Here is a 21172-nt window from a genome sequence, read left to right as displayed (position 1 = left end):
GGCCTTGCTCGCGCCTCTCACGCTCCCCGCCCACACTGGGGCCTTGCTCGCGCCTCTCACGCTCCCCGCCTGCACTGGGGCCTTGCTCGCGCCTCTCGTGCTCCCCGCCCACACTGGGGCCTTGCTCGCGCCTCTCGCGCTCCCCACCCTCACTGGGGCCTTGCTCGCACCTCTCGTGCTCCCCGCCCGCACTGAGGCCTTGTTCGCACCTCTCACGCTCCCCGCCTGCACTGGGGCCTTGCTCACGCCTCTCGTGCTCCCCACCCGCACTGGGGCCTTGCTTGCGCCTCTCGCGCTCCCTGCCCGCACTGGGGCCTTGCTCGCGCCTCTCGCGTTCCTTGCGGTTGGGGCTCAGGTGGCTGTAGCCGTACCTGGCCCCCTGACCCTCCTTCTCAGGGTCACATGCCCCACTGGGCTTCTCTGAATACTGCCCACACAAGGCTGGGGTCAAAACACCCCAAACGCAGCACCACCCCGGCGCCAAACTGCTGTGCCTTCTGTGGCACAATTGCTGTGCCCTCCCAGGGCACCAGGAACCCCCACGCTACTGGGGATCTCCAACCCCTACAGCCTCACCCAGTCCTCTGGTCTTACACAAACCACCCAACAGAAACTCAAAGCCATAAGCCAACCAGCTGTAACACAAAATAAGCCTCCTGGCTATAACATATGTTCAGCGCCACCCTGGCTATTCTCCATCTCCCTGTCAGGGTTCTCTCCACCCCATATCATAATGCCGACGCTCGGGTAGTCAGGCTGCTCTGCTCTGCCCTGCAGCAGAGCTTCCGCTACTCAGGCTGCCAAAGGGGAACTGGCTCTGGCCTCAGCCTTCTGTGTTTATATAGGCCAGGCCCTGCCCCCTGGCAGTCAGCTGACCCAATCAGTTGCCCTAGCAACTTCCACCTGTGCTGCCCTGGTGAGTGGCAGCTGAGCCCTTATTACAATTACCAGTAGTGAGCACCCTAGTGCTCTGCTACATGCCTCCCCCCTTAAGTTCGTAAACCTCAATAGGAACAGGGCGCGTAAGTGCCCTGCGACACAGTGTTTTAAGATTTTCTCTGCCTGGCCTTGTTTCCCTTACCTTATCCTCTAGTTCCTGCTGATTTGCACAAAAGCTCATTCAAGACGGTGTGTCTATAGTATTATTACTGTTTTTTGGCCTGAGAATTCATCCAGTAGCCTAGGTTGTTTCTATTAGGAAAACATGATGATGGGGCCAGGTATTTCTCTTTGCTGGAATACTGTTGGTTTACAAGGAATGTATGCAAAGTTCCACGTCCCAGAACGTGGTAGGAATCCAAAAGCAGGGGGAAATTTGTTTGCTCATGATTCTAAGCCTTTTTCTCTCTACAGAACCGTGTCTTTGTTCTAGATTCCACTCCTATGTCAGTGCCATACACCTCTGATTTGAGCAGGGACTTTTGTTGCAGCTATTACTAAACAAAGCAGGTTTTAATGACAGCTTCTTCATTTATCCTGAAGGCAGCTATCACACCTACTATCACAACCCATGGATTAAAGATACGTTTCGTGGGAGCCATCTAGCCTCTGGAATAGCAGTACTAATAAAAGTGATACCGTTGCACACTGTTGATAATCCTGTAGGTTCACATATCTTAATTCAGACAATGCAAAAACAATAAAAAGGCAGTTTATAGTTTCACAGCCTCAGCTTTTTCCCCTCTCGCTTTTTCAACTGTTTCCTGTTTGAGACACTTGGGGGTAAAATCCAGGGAATTTTTGGAATTAGGAAACTGTGCTCTTCTTTCTACCCTGTGTCCTCCCTCCTAACCTCTCTTCCAGTAAAGAAAGAGGTTCTGAAAACTGACAGATTCACCCCGTGCTGATTTCTCCACAGGATTTTATATACTGTAGTCTATTCAACTATCTGCCAGGGTAAGAATGCTTTTCATGAAATCAACAGATTATGCAACATTTATCAAATTTAACATTAGTAAAATGTTAGGCTGTGGCTGTTTAGAATTGGCATGAGGGCAGAGGCACTTTTAACTCAGCTGGAACATGAAACAGAGTGCAGCATGTGTATACAGGGCAAGCAAAACCGGCCTCTTATATTCATTATGTTTACAACTTTTTATTTTTCATTGTTCTTGTCCCATACAACCCCATATACAAATTGCTTCAAAATACAGTGCAGACATCCCCTCTGGACTGAGGAAATTCGGGCACATGCCTGTAGTGGCTCAGGCTTGAAGCCGGGTGCGGGGGGTGGTAGGCCAGCCCTCCATTCCCTTTTACGGTGCTGAGATGGGGGGGAGGGGAAGAGGTGTCCAGGCCCCAGTAGGATGCTCTGATTAGGGAGGGGTTCCCCCCATGCCTTGATAACAGAGCATTTAACAACTCTGTTATCAGCATTTAACACCCTATCAGAAAACAAAGCCCCTCTCATTAGTTCAAGCTCTTCTTGAACAACATTTTGCAAGGAAGAAACATTCCAAGGAGGGACATTGCCTGTTGATTAGCTTCAAAAAGCCCTTAAGACACTGTCCTGTTTGCCTTACACAGACACTTCTCAGCATTAGCTAGCATACCACCAGCTGGCTACCATCTGTGCTGTGGGAGGGAGGAGGGAAGCATCCCTGCTTGAGTTGTGAGCAGCGATGGAGGCAGGGGGAGGAAGCCAGGCAAATGCTCTGTGCCTGCAAGTCTCTGCCGGAGTTGCAGCCAGGGAGCAGAGGGGAAGTGGCCAGCCCTACTCTGGAGAACCCAGCCCAGAGAGCATGCTGGGATGCTAGGAGAGTCTGGTTTATCTTAAACCAGGACCTAAAGTAATACACACCCTTTCATTATAAAATAAGGTAAAAAATTGAAGAGAAACAACGATGAGAAAAAGTAGTTATATTCTTTTAGTGTGGAAGTTACCTGGGCAAATATTTACAAATATGAGGATGTTGTCAACAGCTTTTCCTTGTATTTCAGCAATGTTTACACATTCATAAGATATCCTTATAAAAAATGGAATTGTCTGGATTTGCAAAGGATCCCTCTGTCTGCATAGCTGTTAAATACATAGTTAAATACATTCACTTTGTCTGTACCAGCACTTCTGTATTTCCTAATGCCCATAGAAGTGGATTAGTGCTAAGATGGTGCCAAGGGGGTGTTTGTTGGTTGTAGCCATGTTGTTCTAAGGACATAGGCAGACAAGGTTCTTTGGGTAAATGTGATATATTTTATTAGACCAAATAAATAGTTGCAAAAATTGTTCTTTGCAAGCTTTTTGGTACAAACACCCTTCTTCAGGCAGAGGGAGAGTTTGCAGTACTGCAGCCTTGTCTACCCAAGATGTGCTAAGACATCTGTGAAGATGTGCCAGAGAGTTTAAATAGGGTGTAAGGCCACTTGTGATGGAAACCTTTAGGTTTAAGGGTAAAAACCCCTTTCTATACAACCCATTCTATAAGGAAGTGTTTTGGCTCGTGTTGGAATAAAGGGCAAAAGGTCTTTGGTTGGAACAATTTTTGGCCAGCAGTCATGACAGTTAGTGTCTGGCTTTCTATTAAAAATGGCTAAACTTAGTTTAGTGCTGGAACAGCTTGCCAGTTTTTACGACTTTCACAGAAAAGGAACTGCATTTCTACACATGTAGGAAAATTATATAAGGGTATGGCATGATCCTTGCTGCTAAGCAGTAGTGGCAGGTGCACTTTGAGAGCTCTACAGAATATAAGGCTTTGAAGCCTGTCTCTTAGTGGTAGAGAAATAGCATCTAGGACAGAGAAGTCCCTCCAGGGACACACTTGAATAACCAAGCCTGAGGAGACAACAGAGTCTTATATTCTTTTAAAGTGTTAAAGTTACCAATTAAGTGGAACCCCAGGAAAGGGATTGTTATGGTATATGCAAAATTTGTCAGGAACAGCGTAAAAGTCCACCTGCTGTTATGTATTGTTTGGCATACGACTAATTTAACCTTCCCTTCCCCCTATTTCGGCAGTTTCAGAAAGCTTTGTTAACTAAGTGACAAATGCGGGGGAGCTCCTTTGATTTATCCTGACCTTCCATCATAATAAATAGCAGGGTTCAGCTTCGTGGGCTAGAGAATAATTACTATACTGACTCTGAACTGGGAGAAACAAAGCTTGATTTAAATTTGCAATTGTGCAGGTCCTTAACACGTAACTTGCAGTGCTTCCTTCGTATCATGTTCTCTTTGCTCTCCCTTACTATGTCTTTGTCACTTGATCAGACTTCCAGTAGTGTTTGCAATGGATGAAGAATGGCTAGTACACTAGTGGTTTTTTTGTGATAATAGATCAGTTGTGTGCGACCTCAGGAAACCAAATTTCACTTATTGGCTAAGTACAGACATTCAAAAAGCCTGAGGCAGGATCAGTCAGTTTTGCGGTTTTCTGTAAGTGGCATAGTTTAGATCAGTAGTGAGCAGAACACATGTTCTCTCTTTGGTTGGGGGGCAAATCTTAGGATTCTGCCATTTTTAAACCAGCCTGTGTGCACCAAACTTCTGTTGTGTTATGGGTATAGACTGGTTTCCCATCACTTATACCGGTAAAAGTGTAATGTCTGTACATGGCCTTCAAGTTCATGCTTACAGTGCTGGGATAGCTATGGCATTATACCTGGTGATAATTATTTGGCATAAAATAATTAGTAGAATGTTATTTCTCTGTCCTTATAAAATAGTGTTTTCAAACTTTGAATTACAGTAAGTAATAATAATATAGTCAAATGATTCCTGGTAGTCATAAAAGAAACTCACACAAACTGAGTTCTAAAGGAACTGGCCGAGGTCATTGCAAGTCCCCTGGCACAACTTTATGAGCACTCGTGGTGCTCTGGTGAGGTACCGGAGGACTGGAAGAGGGCCAACGTGGTCCCCATCTTCAAAAAAGGCAGGAAGGAGGACCCGGGAAACTATAGGCCGGTTAGTCTCACCTCGATCCTAGGCAAGCTGTTCGAGAAGATTATGCTGGCACACATCCAGGAGGGGCCAGCAGGAGACTGCATGCTTAGGGGCAACCAACACGGGTTCATCAGTGGCAGGTCCTGTCAGACCAACCTGGTGGCCTTTTACAATCAGATCACCAGATCATTAGATGCAGGGGTAGCAGTGGACATGGTCTTCCTGGACTTCCGGAAGGCTTTTGACACTGTCTCTCACCCTGTTCTCATTAAGAAACTGGGGGGCTGTGGTGTAGACACCCACACAGTCAAATGGGTCACCAGCTGGCTGGAGGGCTGCACCCAAAGGGTGGTAGTGGATGGGTCCTTCTCAACCTGGAAGGACATGGGCAGTGGGGTTCCGCAGGGCTCGGTCCTCAGGCCCGCACTGTTCAACATCATCAGCGATTTGGATGAGGGGGTAAAAAGCACCCTGTTCAAATTTGCTGATGACACTAAGATGTGGGGGGACGTGGGTACATTGGAAGGATGCAACAGGCTACAATCAGACCTAGACAGGTTACAAGGGTGGGCGGACGAGAATAGGATGGGTTTCAACACAGACAAGTGCAAGGTGATGCACCTGGGGAGGAACAACTGGCACCATACCTACAGGTTGGGGAACTCCCCTCTTATCAGCACGGAGGTAGAAAAGGACCTTGGGGTCATCATTGACTCCAAGATGAACATGGGCCGGCAGTGTGGGGAGGCAGTTAGGAAGGCCAACCGCACCTTGGCATGCATCCACAGATGCATCTCGAGCAGGTCCAAGGAGGTGATCCTCCCCCTCTCTGTGACACTGGTCAGGCCACAGCTGGAGTATTGCATCCAGTTCTGGGCGCCACACTACAAGAGGGATGTCGACAGCATGGAGAGGTCCAGAGGAAGGGACAACAGGGCAGGCCCTATGAGGACAGGCTGCGGGACCTGAACCTGTTCAGCCTCCAAAAGAGAAGGCTGAGGAGGGTTCTTGTGGCCTGTTATAAACTAGTCAGGGGGGATCAGCGGGCATTGGGGAAGTCACTGTTTCCCCGAGCACTGCCAGGAGTGACCAGGAATAACAGTCACAAGCTGGCAGAGGGCAGGTTTAGGTTAGATATCAGGAGGCGCTACTTCACAGTCAGGGTGGCTAGGGTCTGGAACCAACTTCCAAGAGAAGTGGTGCTGGCCCCCTACCCTGGGGGTGTTTAAGAGGAGGTTAGATGAACATCTTGCTGGGGTCGTTTGACCCCAGTAATCTTTCCTGCCATGGCAGGGGGTCGGACTAGATGATCTGCTCAGGTCCCTTCCGACCCTAGAAACTATGAACCACACCTGGGTGTGAATTTTTTCCATGAATAATAAATGCATGAAAATGATTTATAATTTTATTTTGCTTAACAAAAAGCAAATAGGAGGAAGGCCTATATCCAACACAAAAGAATGAAGGAGTTCATTCTCCCCGGCTGAGAATCCCATGTTCAAGTCTCTCCTTTGCCTGAGGGGATTTGAATCCACATTTTTAAAGGGTCATCTGAGGTAGGGTAGCCTGCTGAATGTAAATGGAATAGACATTGTCAGTATTCAGAACAATTGAAGATAACCCCTGATTCTCAGTGTGACATGCTACACTTAAGTGTTCTAAAATAATTGATAAGACTGATATCATGCCAGCAAGCATCACAGATATACAAGGTAAATTTCCATAGCTTAAGACCATCAGGCTCAAATTCATTCTGTTGTAACTCCACTACAACTTCTGTTGCCCATAAAGTCTGCTCCTCTCTCTCACCTGACAGCAGAATCCCATGGAGTTGCTTCAGAAATGAATATGCCTTGTTCTGCTGATGGACACTGAACCTGCTCCCATTAAGACTTCTCTCAGTGTTGCTCCCCAGAGTCCCACTGAAAACAATGATCTCAAACTGTCTGTGAGGATGAACCATAAACGACCAGAAGCCTACTTGCTTGTTCCTTCCAAACCTGTACTTTCCTATGACATGTTTCGAGACATATAAAGTGATGAATATTATACAACATTGCTCTTACTGCTTTCTGATGTTTATGATGCTTACAATATGGCAAAACAACTGAGTGCTTGAAGGCAATGACAGTATCTGTAGCTGTCACCTGCCTGATGTACTGTGAAGACAATCATAAGGCTATGAAAAATAGGGTTTGAATCTAAGTACAATAGCATTTGCCTCCTCCTCCTCCTTCTTCTTCTTCTGTACAAAGGAAACTATAATGGCTGGAATTCTTCAAAGGAACAGGTTGCCCAAAATCCATTGAATTTGAGTGGTCTTGGGTGCCTAATTCCCTTAGGTTCTATTGGAAAACCTGCTCCTTGCCTCTTCAGCTTTCTCTTGTTTCTTCTTGAATGGGGTCATGTAAATAGAATGTTTAATTTTTAATATTTAATTCACTGGATGTATAAAGCTAAACATCAGTTATAATTTGCATGCTATCAATAATAAGCAAGCAGTTTGATCTACTAGCTCCCTTGCACAGGTATTTGCATTTCTAGAAACTTGAATGATATCTAGACACTGAGTGAATGGAGGATGCAGTGGTTTAAGTCATTAGCCTAACCTTATGCTAAGACTAAAATGTAGGTTCAATTTCCTGCTCCATCAGGCAGAAGTCAGGTGTGACTTTGGGTAAGTTTGACCTTTCTTTGGCTTCACAGGCATACTGTGTGAGGTATGCTGAGTATATTAAAGATTCAGATGTGCTCAGAAACTAAAGTAATGGGATACTTATCCAAGATAGATTGCTAAATGGCGGAATGTAAAATGATCAAAGATAAAATGATATCTTTTGAATATTTGCCTTTTGCAAATGTAGTTTGTTTTGATGACTGTTGCTATGGGAAAAGAGTTGTTACTGGAGTGACATATGGTATGTAGGTTCAGCTAGTGCAGTCAGAAATATTAGACCTATAAAGACAAGATCTAGAAGATGAAAGAGTTCTAAACATTAGTCTTCATCCTTTAGCTAAGTATAATGACAATGCTTATTTTTAGGCGTGTAATATTCATGACTGATATTAGCCTTTTTGTTTTCAGAATGGACTCAATGCTTTACACCTGGCTGCCAAAGAAGGCCATGTGGGACTGGTACAGGCGTTACTGGAAAAAGGGTCATCAGTGAATTCTGCTACAAAGGTATCTGTGTACACATTTTTACATTTTTACAGAACAAAAAAAAAAATGACAGAAAAAAGGGAAGTATATATTTCCCCCCACTTTTTTTAAAAGGCAGGGTAGATACTCAAGAAAATTATGCAACATAAAATATAATACAAAGAAAAATACCTCTTTGCTATATAAAGTGTTAATGTTTAACCATAAACTCAGAGCTGGGGTAAATCAGTCTATTTTCATTCACTTCTACCCAAATTTATAGATTCAATACAGAAATTACAAGTCTGAAATAACATGGCCTAGGTGTTAGAGGAGGTCAGGTCAGATGACTGTATCATTCCTTTTGGCCTGAAAATCTGTGAATTAGCTGAGGCTCATGGGGTAATAACAGAAGAAGAAGGTTGAAAACTATGTGCACTGTGGAAACGTTAATGTTTCACTCATAAGAAAGATGTTATTGTTTCCCTCATTATAGGGGCAGGGCATATAGCTGAAAATAGTAGATGGTTTTAGAAAAGTGAATACGTATAAGTGCACCAGCTCTGCTGTATTTCAGGCCTTGTCTACTCAACGGCTTAGTGGAACTAATTTCTGCAGCAAGAACTCCTAATTTGTGTGACAATGCTAAATCATGGCATTTCCAGGAAACATCTCATCCTCCCATGTCCCAGCACACATTTGATTATGTCTGATACTGCTAATGTACACTTCATCTGTGACTAGAATCAGTTTAGGGAAAATGGTCCCCTGAGTCATCTGGTATTGTGGTGCATGCACCCCCGCTCCCAAGTCAGGAGCTGTAGGCGGAGGCAGGCAGGCAGGTTCACAGGGTGCAATGGAGTGGGGAGGTGGAACGACATGATGCATCAGGTAGGCAGGTGGGCGGGCAGCAGCTGGAGATGAGGGCAGGCTGGGCTGAGCACTGCTCCTCCTGTCTGGGGTGGAGATTGGCTGGGACAGGGCAGGGTGGGATGGGGAAAAGCTCTGCTGTAACTGCAGGTTGCTTACCTGTGTGTGTACATGACGCCTCCCTGACTCCCCTGTTGGCCACATCACCTACACCTAAAGCTGGCTCTGTCTGTGACCATTTTTAATAATAGTTATTTTTCTTGAAGGACTCTTGTTTATTGCAGATGGCCCAGTTCTATGGGCTTGGACCAGTTTCACTGTCTGATCAAAAACTTTTTAATCTGCCCGTTACATCCCAGGGAAGGCAGGAGTTGGCAGTCAGTTTCAGCAATTCATCTCTTTCTCTCCTAGCAGCCTCAGCAGCTACTCTATCCTCTCCATCAAAGCTGTCCGACTTCTTACTGGTCGAAGGCCACACCACTGGCAGTCACAGCCCTCTTTCACTTCCTTGGCTGCAAGCTGCCCCAGCACCACCTGGGCAGGAGGCTTCCCCCAACAGGTGCACTATGTGTGTGGTCAAATCCCACCCCCCATCACCTCCTTGGCTGTGGGCTCCCTCTCTGTACTGTGCCACAGACTCTGCTGAGCTGCCCTGCCCTGTCCCCTGCAGAGGGCAGGAAGTCAAAGCCAGTGAAGGGAGAGGGAGCCTGGAAACACCGGCTGCAGCAGAAGCTGGTGCAATGAGGGGAGCAGCTGCAGATTAATTCCTGCCTGCCCGGTCAGGGCCACCAGTAGGACAGCCCTGCTTTACATAACCCATCTGGCTGCCTTCCCTTCTGGCTACCTGGTTATAAGCTAGGTGGTAGCTCTAACTCCCTATTTCCCATTTTGGTCTTGTTGAAAAGTGAAGGGAGAAATTTCCCTTGTTGAGGAAAGGTGCAGAGCAAGAAACGGTTGCCAACAAGCCCTGCCAGGGAAGAGAGAGAAAAAAAGCAAAATGCTAGGGTCCTACTTTTGCACAAAAATATATTCTGCTGCAAGAATACAGGGTTTAGTGAATACTTGGCAGAATGCCAATGCTTTTGCAAGCTCACATTCTATCAAGTCTTCACTAAGATGAATAAATACACTTTTACCTCCAAGAGCCATTGTTTCAGGCTCTTTGCAGTCTTATTCACTTCGTATTTCTGAGGTTATCTTTGTAACTACCAGGGTCAGAAACTTAATATTAAAATATAACTGACATTCCTGAGCCTTTTTCAGCCATAAGGGGTGCATTTTTGGTAGGTGTCATGGACTCTGTGGGGTCCTGGCTGTGTAGTACTTCAAATGATACCTTTGGAGAGTTACATTATAACATGGTTATTTACTTTTTTTGGCTTCAGAGTTCTGCAAAATGGCATCGTATCTAGAATCTTGAACAAAAACAATTTAGGCCCTCAGTCCAAAATATTTCTCCCTATTCGTAGGGCATGGATGGGCAATTATTTGGGTCAGAGGGCCACATAGGGAGTTTGGGTGAGCTGTTGCAGACAGGTTCAGCAACCCCCCCACCTCACTGCATCAGCTTACCCAAACTCCTCAAGTGGCCCTCTGGCCAAAATAAATGCCTACCCTGAGCAGGACCCCAGGTAAGGCTGTTGAGGCCAGTGTAGTGATGTCCTCAGCCTCCCCTACCACCTCTGGGGTAATTTGCTGCATGCCAGCGTATGCTTGGCACAGGTGTTCCCTGGGGCCAAGTAGTGGAGGAACAAGGTGCGCTGCCTCTAGTTGTCCTCAGAGAACTAAATGCCCATGCGTGTCTGGACACAGCCTTAGGCCGTGTCCATTCAAGCATGCACATGAGTTTTGAGGTTCTGCGAAATGCACCTCACACACGTGATTTGGTTTTCTGTGCTGTATATTTGCAGCCCAGAGCCAAATTTGGATACTGGGAAATTCTGATATAAAAAAAAGCACAAGGAAAAACAGAGCAGTGCACATGGCAGCAGCATGTGACACCTGAAACCAGTGCCTGGCTGGCCAGAGCCATGCTCCGGCTGCTGGCCAGGCTCCATGTGCCAAGATTGGGGCCACTACATGAGGCCCCAGGTGTTGGCCCCAGCCTCACCCAGGGCATTTTTCCCCATGTTAACCCCATGTGTGGTGGCACACGCTGAGGCAAAAAGCAGTGGCACAAATTTGCACTGCTGCTTTTTTCCCCTTGGCAACCACATGCCCTTGCTCATGGGGATGTGGTCCTAGAGGTCACATTCTGTGAGGTGAAGGAATAATCTGTGTTGTCTAATTCTCGTTACATTTCTAACTAAGTATCGTTTTTCTCCATGAGTCAGCATGGAAGAACTCCACAATTCTCCCATATCACAGAATTCCACTCTTGTCCTTCAGACTACTCTCTTTCTTTTTAATTTAGGGGGTCTTAATTTACTGCGTTCAGCCTCCCAACTAGCCTCAGATTTAAAAAAAACAAACACACTTTTATATTGAGAGTTCCTATTTGCATTTTAAGGTTTGGTCCTCATCTGAGCTTCACTAAAATTTAGATTCTATAATCTACTAGTTAATCTCATAGAATCCCATTGAGCAAGAAATTTCCCATCCCCCCAACTTGAAAGAGTGAGAGAAAGTAATAATGTCACATTTTTCTATTTAGTTTATACTCTGGTTTGGAATCCTTGGACTCTGTAATTCTGTGGAAAACTCAATAATACTACTGACTGTATTAAGTGATTCCTTTGGGGAAAAAAAAGTGAGACAGAGAGACTGACTGACTTATAAAATTGTACCTACTTCATTTTATTCTTATAATCCAGCCTCACAGGTTACAACCATATCGATATAACTAAAATTGTAACTTAGAAAATAACCTAAGTTTTAAGGTTGATTTGCACTCAGCAGTGGTCCTCTCATTTTTAATGCGAGTGACCTAAAAGGCTTGAGAGTAATGATGATATTTAAAGAACTCAGAAAATCTTTACTGTAAAACATTTAGTGCTAAACTTAAAATGTTTATAAAAGTATGGTTTTGGTTAAGTTAGGAAATAAAAGAGATATACAAGCAATTATTTACTGTAGCAAAGAACAGTTAATTGGGAAAACCAGGCGGTGATAAGAGTGGATTCCAAGAGGCTATTAGGATACACTTCAGACTGAAGACCTAATCTAAAAATAAAACCACTTATTCTGCTGTTTTATTCTCATCACTTTAGCTACTCGGTGTATGGTATTAAAACTGTTAATGTACTTCATCACCTTACCAACACCCTACATTAATTTTACCAACAGCAGCAACAGCTCTGAGATTAGCACCTCTTTAACCAGAGCATATTATTTCCATGTTAGTTCTGTGTTCTTAAGTCTTTTGGAGTTTTATCTCAAGGACTCCCAACAGTGACATTGGAACATATTTGGGTTTTTTTTTGCCTCAGATAGTACTATCTAAGTAATGTCATTCTTTCCTGTGCCCTCTGTTTGCATTTTGAGATGTAGACTACCTCTTATTTAACCTTAAACCTTAATCAATTCCACTGAAATTTATGTTCTGAAAGTAACGATTAGTTTTCTCTTAAAAACCCTTTAGGCAGTGCCCCAAAAGGTTATAGGACTATATCCATGAGAGTTGCTGTTATACCATCCCTCTGGAATGCCGTAGGGCCGTAGGTTCAGCTCTCTCCCACGTAACGTATGCACAGCATTATGGGCTGCAGAGTAAATCAGGATTCTATGAAGGCATTCCTTAGCGTAGACTTGTACTCTGACTGTTATAATCAGCTGGTGTCTAAACTGTTTTTTTAATGAGGGTTGATATCTTTTTTCATAACAGAAAGGGAATACAGCCCTGCACATTGCATCCTTGGCTGGACAGGCTGAAGTTGTCAAAGTCCTGCTTAAAGAAGGAGCCACTATCAATGCACAGTCTCAGGTATGGCGATATTTTAACTCCATTCTAAATACGATGTGGTAAAGGTTTATAAAACAGATTTATAAACAGTAAGTAGTAATGCACCCTTCCACTACCACCAATCCTGACATCAACCCTAGCATGACTTGCAGCCCAGAGGGTATTCACTGAAGCAGCTGATGGTGTGTATAAGTAACCAACTGTACAATGAAGCCATTATGTGTTAGCATTGTAATACATAAACAGACTGAGTTTTTGACTGAGATCTCCCAACAGACTTTGCCCCATGCAAACCAGCAGCCTTAGAAACCCCACTATGCTTAGAAATGTTAAAATAATATTTTTGGCTTGAATCGATGAGTGGAAGTGCAGAAAATAATTTCTTACACTGGCATTTCTCAAAAGCAAAGGCTTACTTATTGCTTAAAAAAATTGTAGATGGGTTAGTTTACATTATGGTAGATTTTTGCACTCTTTCTTCACATACTTGGAAAGAATCTAAATCAGAGATTTGGAAATGTACATTTGATCGGGGGAAATTCACCTCATCTTGGCAGGGAATCCAACTGTAAAAAGAGTTCTACTAATTTCAGTGACATGAAGCTTGGCCAGTCTTCCAAAATATATTGCAGAGCATAATGATGTCATTACAGAGACTAACCAATGGCAACACACTGGAAAATAATTGTTTTTCCATACTTGTACAAAGCTGTAGTAACAGCTGCCTTGGTGCTGCTATTTCAGAGTTATAAACAACATGTGCTAGTTTTTCGGTAGAGAGGAATAAACTGGGAACTATTTAGACATTGGTTTGTTTTCTGAGGGAATCTGAGCATCTCAGGCAACATTTAGTACCAGCTGGCACATGGAAAGGGATCCATATATTAAACATATTGGCATCTTTATACAGAAGACATCATTATGACGGGTATAGTTAGCCTGTGAAATATTTTGAAGTAGGTCAGCAGTGTAAATACTGCAGCTGGATACTAAATATGGCTGCATCATATGATGACCATTAATAATGTCTGTATAGACATGCCCATTAATAATGTCTGCTACGCCAGCAAAGGCGATAAAAAAGTTAGCTTTGATTCAGGGTTTACATTTATGTCATGTTAAATTCTCCAGAGCCCTTTAGCAATTTAATGATGGCCACCAATTCCATCCCCTTTGTGATGTATGGGGTATGGCAAAGAAGAGTGAGGTCTGCTTTAACAAAGCAAGAAGGTAGACACTGACATTGAAAAATCACAAAAAGCATAAAGATGGCATAATTAGCCCTATGCCATATGCTTCCCTCTCAAAGTCTTCCTGAGTGGCCAGGAAGATGATCAGGTGTTTGAATGGCTGTGGCTAGGTGGAATCAGGGTTAATCAGAGTAGCTCTGTGTGTATGCCATGGTCCAATATATGCAGTCATTGCTTCAATTTTCCCCTGACCACTCAAGTCTTGTTCTCATATCTGGGGATCTGACCTGTTACTGTGTGCAATACCTTATCTACAGTGAGGGATTATAACTATATAATCAATGTGGGGATGAACAGACTGCTAACTGATATGTTTACAGTGTGTTTCTGTTGATACTTTCACAACATTATGTGGTATGTGGAGTAATTTGTAAAATTCTGCAAACAAAGCTAGCTTAATTTCAGGTATCATTTCTGTGTAGTAAGCTTCTGTGCTAAGTTCTCTCAGGGCAAATGATGATCAGTTACTTCCCATGCTCCACCTCCATTTAATTAAATGCTGAGGAATGCTGTGATTCTTTTCCTTTAATTCAAGAAATTAACTATTGCCTTCACAATGTCTTAATTGTATCATTCCCATGCACTTTCATTATCTCTTTACATTTATAAGTAGGTAAACAGATAGCTTTACTATTAAGATTTCAACTTTAATATTAAGTTGGCTTTAATGCTAAGAAATCAACATGAAAATATATTTACTTGTGTCTTCCATACGTTAAATCAGGAATGCTTTGTAATAAGAAAAAATGTACTGTATTCTGTCAAAAGCAGAAAACATTTTCACAGTAAGCTTATGACTGCCACTCCGGTTTTAAGCACATTTATTACAAGCACTAAGTGTTCCGTGTCCTCTAGGCAGGCATTTCCTCCTTGAATTTTGATCCAAAAGGAATTGACTCATAGGCTAATGACAGGCAGATGCAGAAGGTAATGATGGGCAATCTGACATACTTGCTTGTTTCCTACCCGCCAAAACCCATCTGACAGGAGTTCAGACATTCAGAATAACAGGGAGAAGAGGCTATGTTATCAAGATATCTGCTGGAAAATTTGTCCAGCCAAACATGTTGTGTTACAAACATTCTTAAGTTCAGCGGAGGATAGCTCTACATTCCCTTTTATATTTCTCTAGCTTTTCAGGGAAGTGGCCTAAAACCTGTTATTAACCAAGAAAGCAGAGTTTGAAAAAAGTCAGGGAGAAATTTGAGGGGAATTGTTACATTTTTACATAAGTATGGGTGAAGTTGTCAAAGGCAAGTCTAAACTGCCTCCCTGTTGAGCACAGGGGATCTGCTACAGAAACAAGCCCACTTGCTTATTCTTGCTTAGTGTGAGAACAATTAAGCCATGTCTACAAGTGCTTGTCTTGAAGACCTTAAGTGGGGCGTATATTCAGTCTAAATTGTGTACAAACCTAGCTTGTCAGTTTGGCCATGGACTGAGGAATGCAAGTGGATGAGGCTTATTTCCTCGGTGGTAGTGCTGGCCTTTGAAGAAAAATGTTTATGAATATGGAATACTTTTCTAAGGTTTGTTGCACAATGAGTTGGGGCAGGTGGGTGTGACTTGGTTTTTCCAAGTCTGTCCAGAGCTCAGCAGGGATGCAGTTTATACATACTCCAAGAGACTACATTTCAAAAACCACACTTTTATTCTAGCTTAGTCTTGCCTACCCTTCTTCTTATATTTCACTCTTTACTGTGTTATTGGAAAGTCTTTAATAGTGCGCTAGCATCGCTCATGTATTGTTTATTCTCTCATCCTCTCCCTAGAGAGGATGCTACCTATTTTGTTAAAAAATAAATACAATGCTATGTGCTTACATTAGAAAAGGCAAGGTCAGAAGAATTTGTCTGGCACTTAAAAGCACATCATGGTGAGGTTTTTGATGGTCCTTCATTCCAGTTTTGGAAATTCTCACAATAAAGTTCTGTCTTTTACACAGATGTATTTGTTCCTCCTCTTTCTAGAGTAATGATAAGTTTTTTGTCACTGGCTTCATCTCAGAAGTTTGGATTATTTTTTTAGCCAATGCAGAGAGCATGTTTAATGTGTTTATGATAGCTTCTGGTGCTGAGAACTTATGCTGTGGTGTTCCACACTGAGGTTTCAGCACTGCTGAAAGCCTCATACCCAGGTATAGCACATTGGTGAAGTCAAGCCAATTGGAGGTCATTATCTTTAAAGATAGGGTGGAGTCTCTAAGGCTGTTAAAGGGGACTGAAAATGTTCTTTGCTTGAATCTATATGATGGTTTGGTATGAAACGAAAGAAACCAAGAATACTTCTAAACTATGGACTACATCAACCAATTTTAGATGCCGATCCTTTAACCAAAGGAGATTACACTGTGATTTTGAAATCTTCAGAATGCTTCATTTTTCTCACCCATTTCACCTCTATCTGTATCAGATTGAGCATCAGTCAGTTTTTCTTTATCCAGGAAAGATACCATTGGAGCACTGGGGTGATTTGTAGTAATGTCATTAGTAGTGAAGTTATTTATATGTTGCTGACACTTGAGTACATGATGTCTCATATTGCGTATATGTTAAGTAATGTTTGCCAAGTGGCCAGAGTTGGCTGGTGAAAAGGATCAGGGAGAGAATGACAAGTGAGGGGTTGCAGGATGCAGCCGTGTTTTGCATCTCATCAGTCAGTTGGTTACATTCCTTGAAGAAGGATTCAAAACATGTTGGTGCATTGCCCTGGATCCCTGGATCTCCTCAACCCAGTAGATGCTCCAGAGTTGAATTGGAGACTGGCTAAGGGATGCACATTATTTCCTTAATTGCCAGTTAATAGACTGGACAAAATACTGGGTATTATGCCACAGGAAGCAATTGTGCTATGACAAAGAGAAAAAGCAGATGATATCATTGATTTTTTCTATAGCTAGCAAACTGTTTTACACATATATAGTTCCACAACATAAATCAGGTGTGTGTATATATACAACTATCAGCTGGAAAGTAGGTAGAACAAGTACATACTTTTTTAGTTAATTCATTGAAAAGGGACTCAGGAGAATTGATTTTCTGGTTTTGGTTTTGCTAGAAATTTTCTAGAAGACCATTGACAAGTTATTCAGTTTTTATATGCTTAAGCTTCTCCTCAGTAAATTACTGCCCAACACCGCCTTTTTCTCAAGATTGCTGTGATGTGCTCAGCAACTATGTTTGCAACAGACAAAAAGTCCTACAAATATATAACAAAATGGAATAGAAGAATTAAATAAAATAGCAGACACTTAAATGTTAGTCAAAGTAGATTCTAAAAAAGCTCATAAAAATTAAATAAACCAGCAAATTAATGTGTGACTGAAACTGTTGAACTGGTAGGGAAAACACTAGCAAATGTAAAGGAGGAAGATTGAAGAGAATAGTATGAAGAGTTTGCTCAATGCTTTAAATCCAAAGTTCCCATCAAGAAATACAGATAGAAAAATGAGGCTATAAATGAAAAGAGACAGTTCTGAGCAGGAATTGGCTTAGTGGCCACACTCAGACATGAACAAAAAATAGGTATTAACGTGATGAAGTATAGTGATAGAAGTGAGCCAAGTTATGAGGGCTCCACAGTGGGTGAATTTTTTTGTCTATCACTGTAACTTTCCCTTTAATCTTTTTTAAAAATAGATACCTCATTGGTCACTTTTCCACCTTTGGGAACAGTTACTGCTATTAAAACTATATTACATCCCCTCCTCAGTATCTCTGCTATTTCACACTTTATTTCTTCCACGCCCCCAAAGAATGTCATCCGGTCATGGTGGCTTAATACCACTGAAGTTTCTCAAGTTGCTCCATAACTTCCTCTTTACATAAGTCAGTATCTGTCAAGGCCATTCTCATTTCCAATAGAAATTCCCTGTAATAGAAATCTTTCTGCTGACTTCTATAAAGACTCAGAGAGATAAAGAGGAACTTACCGAATCTGTTTAGAACTGTTTACTATGGTTTATATTGTAAACTGTGGTTTATACAGTGAATGTTATTAAAAAATATTGACCTGCATCAGAATGTTACCACAAGTAATACCTGTAACACCATTGTTACATTCCTGTACCTAGCATAAGGGAAATAACTGTACTCAAGACAATGGCAATTTTATTGGCAACAACTGAAAGCAACATAAACTACCTTTTTCTCCCTGTGTAGAATATTACATACCCATGGAGTTGACTTGTAGGGTTTTACTACTTCTGTTTTATTTTTCCCTTCAGATTTCTATTGTTATTAACGGCCATGTTTTTTGTCTTTTGTTCTGAAGTAAAACTTCCAATTTGTAAAATCTGTTCCTTTTAAGTTAATAATTGTCACTGTTAATATTGGAGAAGTAATTATCAATTTGTATATAAACCGTGCTGATGTAGTGCTTACCCCTACATTTTTACCTACATGCACTTTACTTGAGAATTGTCAACTCCCTTATGTATATTAAAATAAACTTATCAAAACTGGAGTCATTTAGGATGTAAGAACTTGCTATGTCCAATTTGTGTCATCCAGTCAGTATAACATACAATGAGCAATACAAATATGGTTGCACTTGCAAATATACCTTATTCCTGGCTACTTCATGTGAATGGTGATTATGCTGTCCCTGCAAGGCAGGACAAAGTCATCAACTTGATGGTCATACTTGTTAGATTCACTTTCACCTTAGGATCATGGGAAAATAGTGCTGGAAGGGATTTGTGAGGTCATCTAGTCTAGCACCTTTTTCAGCGAAGGAATATCCCCGACTAAACCGGCTTAGGGATGTCTGTCTGGCCAATGTCTGTCTAACCTGCTCTTGACAATGTCCATGCTGGACAATCCATAGCTTGTCTATGTACCATGTTCCACTATTCTCATAGTGAGAAGGTTCTTTCTAATTTCCAAACTAAATTTCTTCTGCTGTACCTCAGGTTCATTGTTCCTTGTCCTGTTCCCAGTGATCATCGAGAATAGTCTATCTCCATCCTGCCTTCAAGTATTTGAATACTGTTATCAAATCCCCCCATAGTCTTCTCTTGCTTGTTATTCGATGGGATGTTGGGTTTTTTTTAGCCACCAATGTAAAAAAAATTTCTGAGTTTAAGACAGGAATTCAGGAAAAAAAAGTGCCTTGAGTTATTCAGGAATTAAAGTGATCCACAGCATCATATCAATATTATGAGTCACATGTTTCATAGAAACTTCCACTCACCCCACCAGTCTGCTTCTTCCATTACTGAAGAAATTCCTTACCCTGATTCCTATTTTTTGTCTGAATTTGAGATGTATAAAAATTGCCTGGGCCACTTACTGGTCTTTTCTGAAATGGTGCATGCAGTTGTATACAAGAATATTTGCGATGAAATCTGATCCTTCTAGCTGATAAATTTCTGTTGGCCTCCCCCCACTACTTTGTCTTATGGGTCATGTTACTTGACTTAAGGACAGTTCCACGCACACACATTTTTGGGCTGGGGACAAGTTTTGAAGATGGGCCCCTGACCCTCCCATCCCCTCTTACCCACATACCTCTTAAGGGCAACTACTGAATTTTATGTCATAGTTGGTCTTACTTATGTTTCTGTAGTTTAAGCAAGAGTAATATAGCCTTACCATGGTTTTGTTAAAAAAACTGAAATTTTAGTAAACTATGTAATTCCATTCATGACGCACTAGAAAAAAAATCACCCCCAGAATGCCCATCCCCTCTGATCTTCCCTGCCTTGCATTTGAATTTTCACAGACCAGAATTTTGCATATTGCTTAAACTTCTATTCTACCCAGGAGAGCACAAACAGCAGCAGACTCTCCCTGTGCCTGAAGAAGGGTGTTTGTGCCCAAAAGCTTGTAAAGAATGTTTCCAACTACTTACTTGGTCTAATAAGATATCACATTTACCCAAAGAACCTTGTCTGCCCAGTCCAGGAGAGAATTCCCTGTTGTCCCCACCCTGTCAGCAGAAATTCTTGCAGAGATACTTAAAAACATTTACTTTCTCTATGGCAACATTCCCATCACAGTAATCTCAATAGACACAAATACCGGTAGGTTCCTTCCCTGAAGCCAGAGAAGGGGGATATTCTGACCCTAATGCCAGCCTCTTTGGATATTTTCTCACATACATACATCCCTGAATAATGCAAGCATCTAGGTTTTGAAAGGCAAAATGAAGACAACAAGATCTTTCCTTGAAAGTATTAGAAAGTATGGTATTTTCGCAGGAAAAGTAAAGGCAGCTTCAGAAAGTTGGGGGTGGGGGAAGGAGTGTGGACAAAAACACAGTAGCTGCTCTGTGAAACCCCCTCGCTTCAGAACATCATGACTGCTTGCTAGCTAACTCAAACTGCCTGACCCCTCTTTTCTTCTCAAGCTGAGCTGGGTAGGCAACCAGCAGCGCCTAATGCTAGCCTCTGCTTTTTCATGCAGGGCTTGACTCTTCTTTAGAAGTACAGAGGAACTGAGCCAGTAGTAGCTTCTGCAGTTTGAGCCTCTGCTGAGAGGTTGGTGGAGGGGAAGGGACTCCTGTTGTCCACAGCTGCCAGTTAGGAAGTCCCATGTGCTCACTGTGCTGCCCTTTCTCTTCCTCCCCAGACAGGCTCATTCTGCAGAAGCTGCTGTTACCATATTTCCTTGCTTAAAATGCATACCTAAATTTCCTGCAGCTGATTTTTAGAAAAAGGTGTGTGTTGAGAAAAATACAGTACATATTCCAAAGAGAAAAAACATGTGTCTCAAAAACATGGAATTTCACATTATAAAACAGCATAATAAAGAATTTAGACTTGTACTCTGATGCCATAGCAAGTGATCTGGGACGAATAGACAAGAACAAACCATGAGTGGAAATAGACTTTATTCTTGCTCAGCAGCTACAAGAGAGGATTGTTATATGTCAGAGAACTCCATCTGATAGTGAAAAGATTCACCCCAATTTTGAGATTTCTCTGTCAGGGACTTAGATGAAAACATGACTCCCAGTACAGTTCAGCCACTAGTGCACTCAGAAGCCCTTTTAAAGGAGAAAGCCTATCTTTTAATCACCAGATTATCTAGAGTGACCCAGATACTGAAAGGGAGGATTATATAAATCCTTCCTGTCCAGAGCCTGATCTTTTTATTGAAAGACCTCCATTCTCTACCCCT

The 21172-nt window shown here is 42.4% G+C and overlaps 1 protein-coding gene across 1 annotated transcript in view; it reads left to right on the top strand.

Moving 5' to 3' along the window:
* Positions 1–21172, top strand: part of ANK2 (ankyrin 2) — a 327832-nt gene that overhangs the window by 91393 nt on the left and 215267 nt on the right. The window contains exons 3-4 of the mRNA XM_090036674.1: positions 7971–8069; positions 12721–12819. Coding sequence (XP_089892800.1) covers positions 7971–8069; positions 12721–12819 — 198 coding nt within the window. The remainder of the gene's footprint in view (positions 1–7970; positions 8070–12720; positions 12820–21172) is intronic.

The sequence above is a fragment of the Crocodylus siamensis genome, chromosome 2 (genome assembly GCF_052110815.1).
Source record: "Crocodylus siamensis isolate JL-2025a chromosome 2, ASM5211081v1, whole genome shotgun sequence".
NCBI lineage: Eukaryota > Metazoa > Chordata > Crocodylia > Crocodylidae > Crocodylus > Crocodylus siamensis.
The sequence above is the reverse complement of the archived record's forward strand: the minus strand, read 5'-3'. Positions and strand labels throughout refer to the sequence as shown.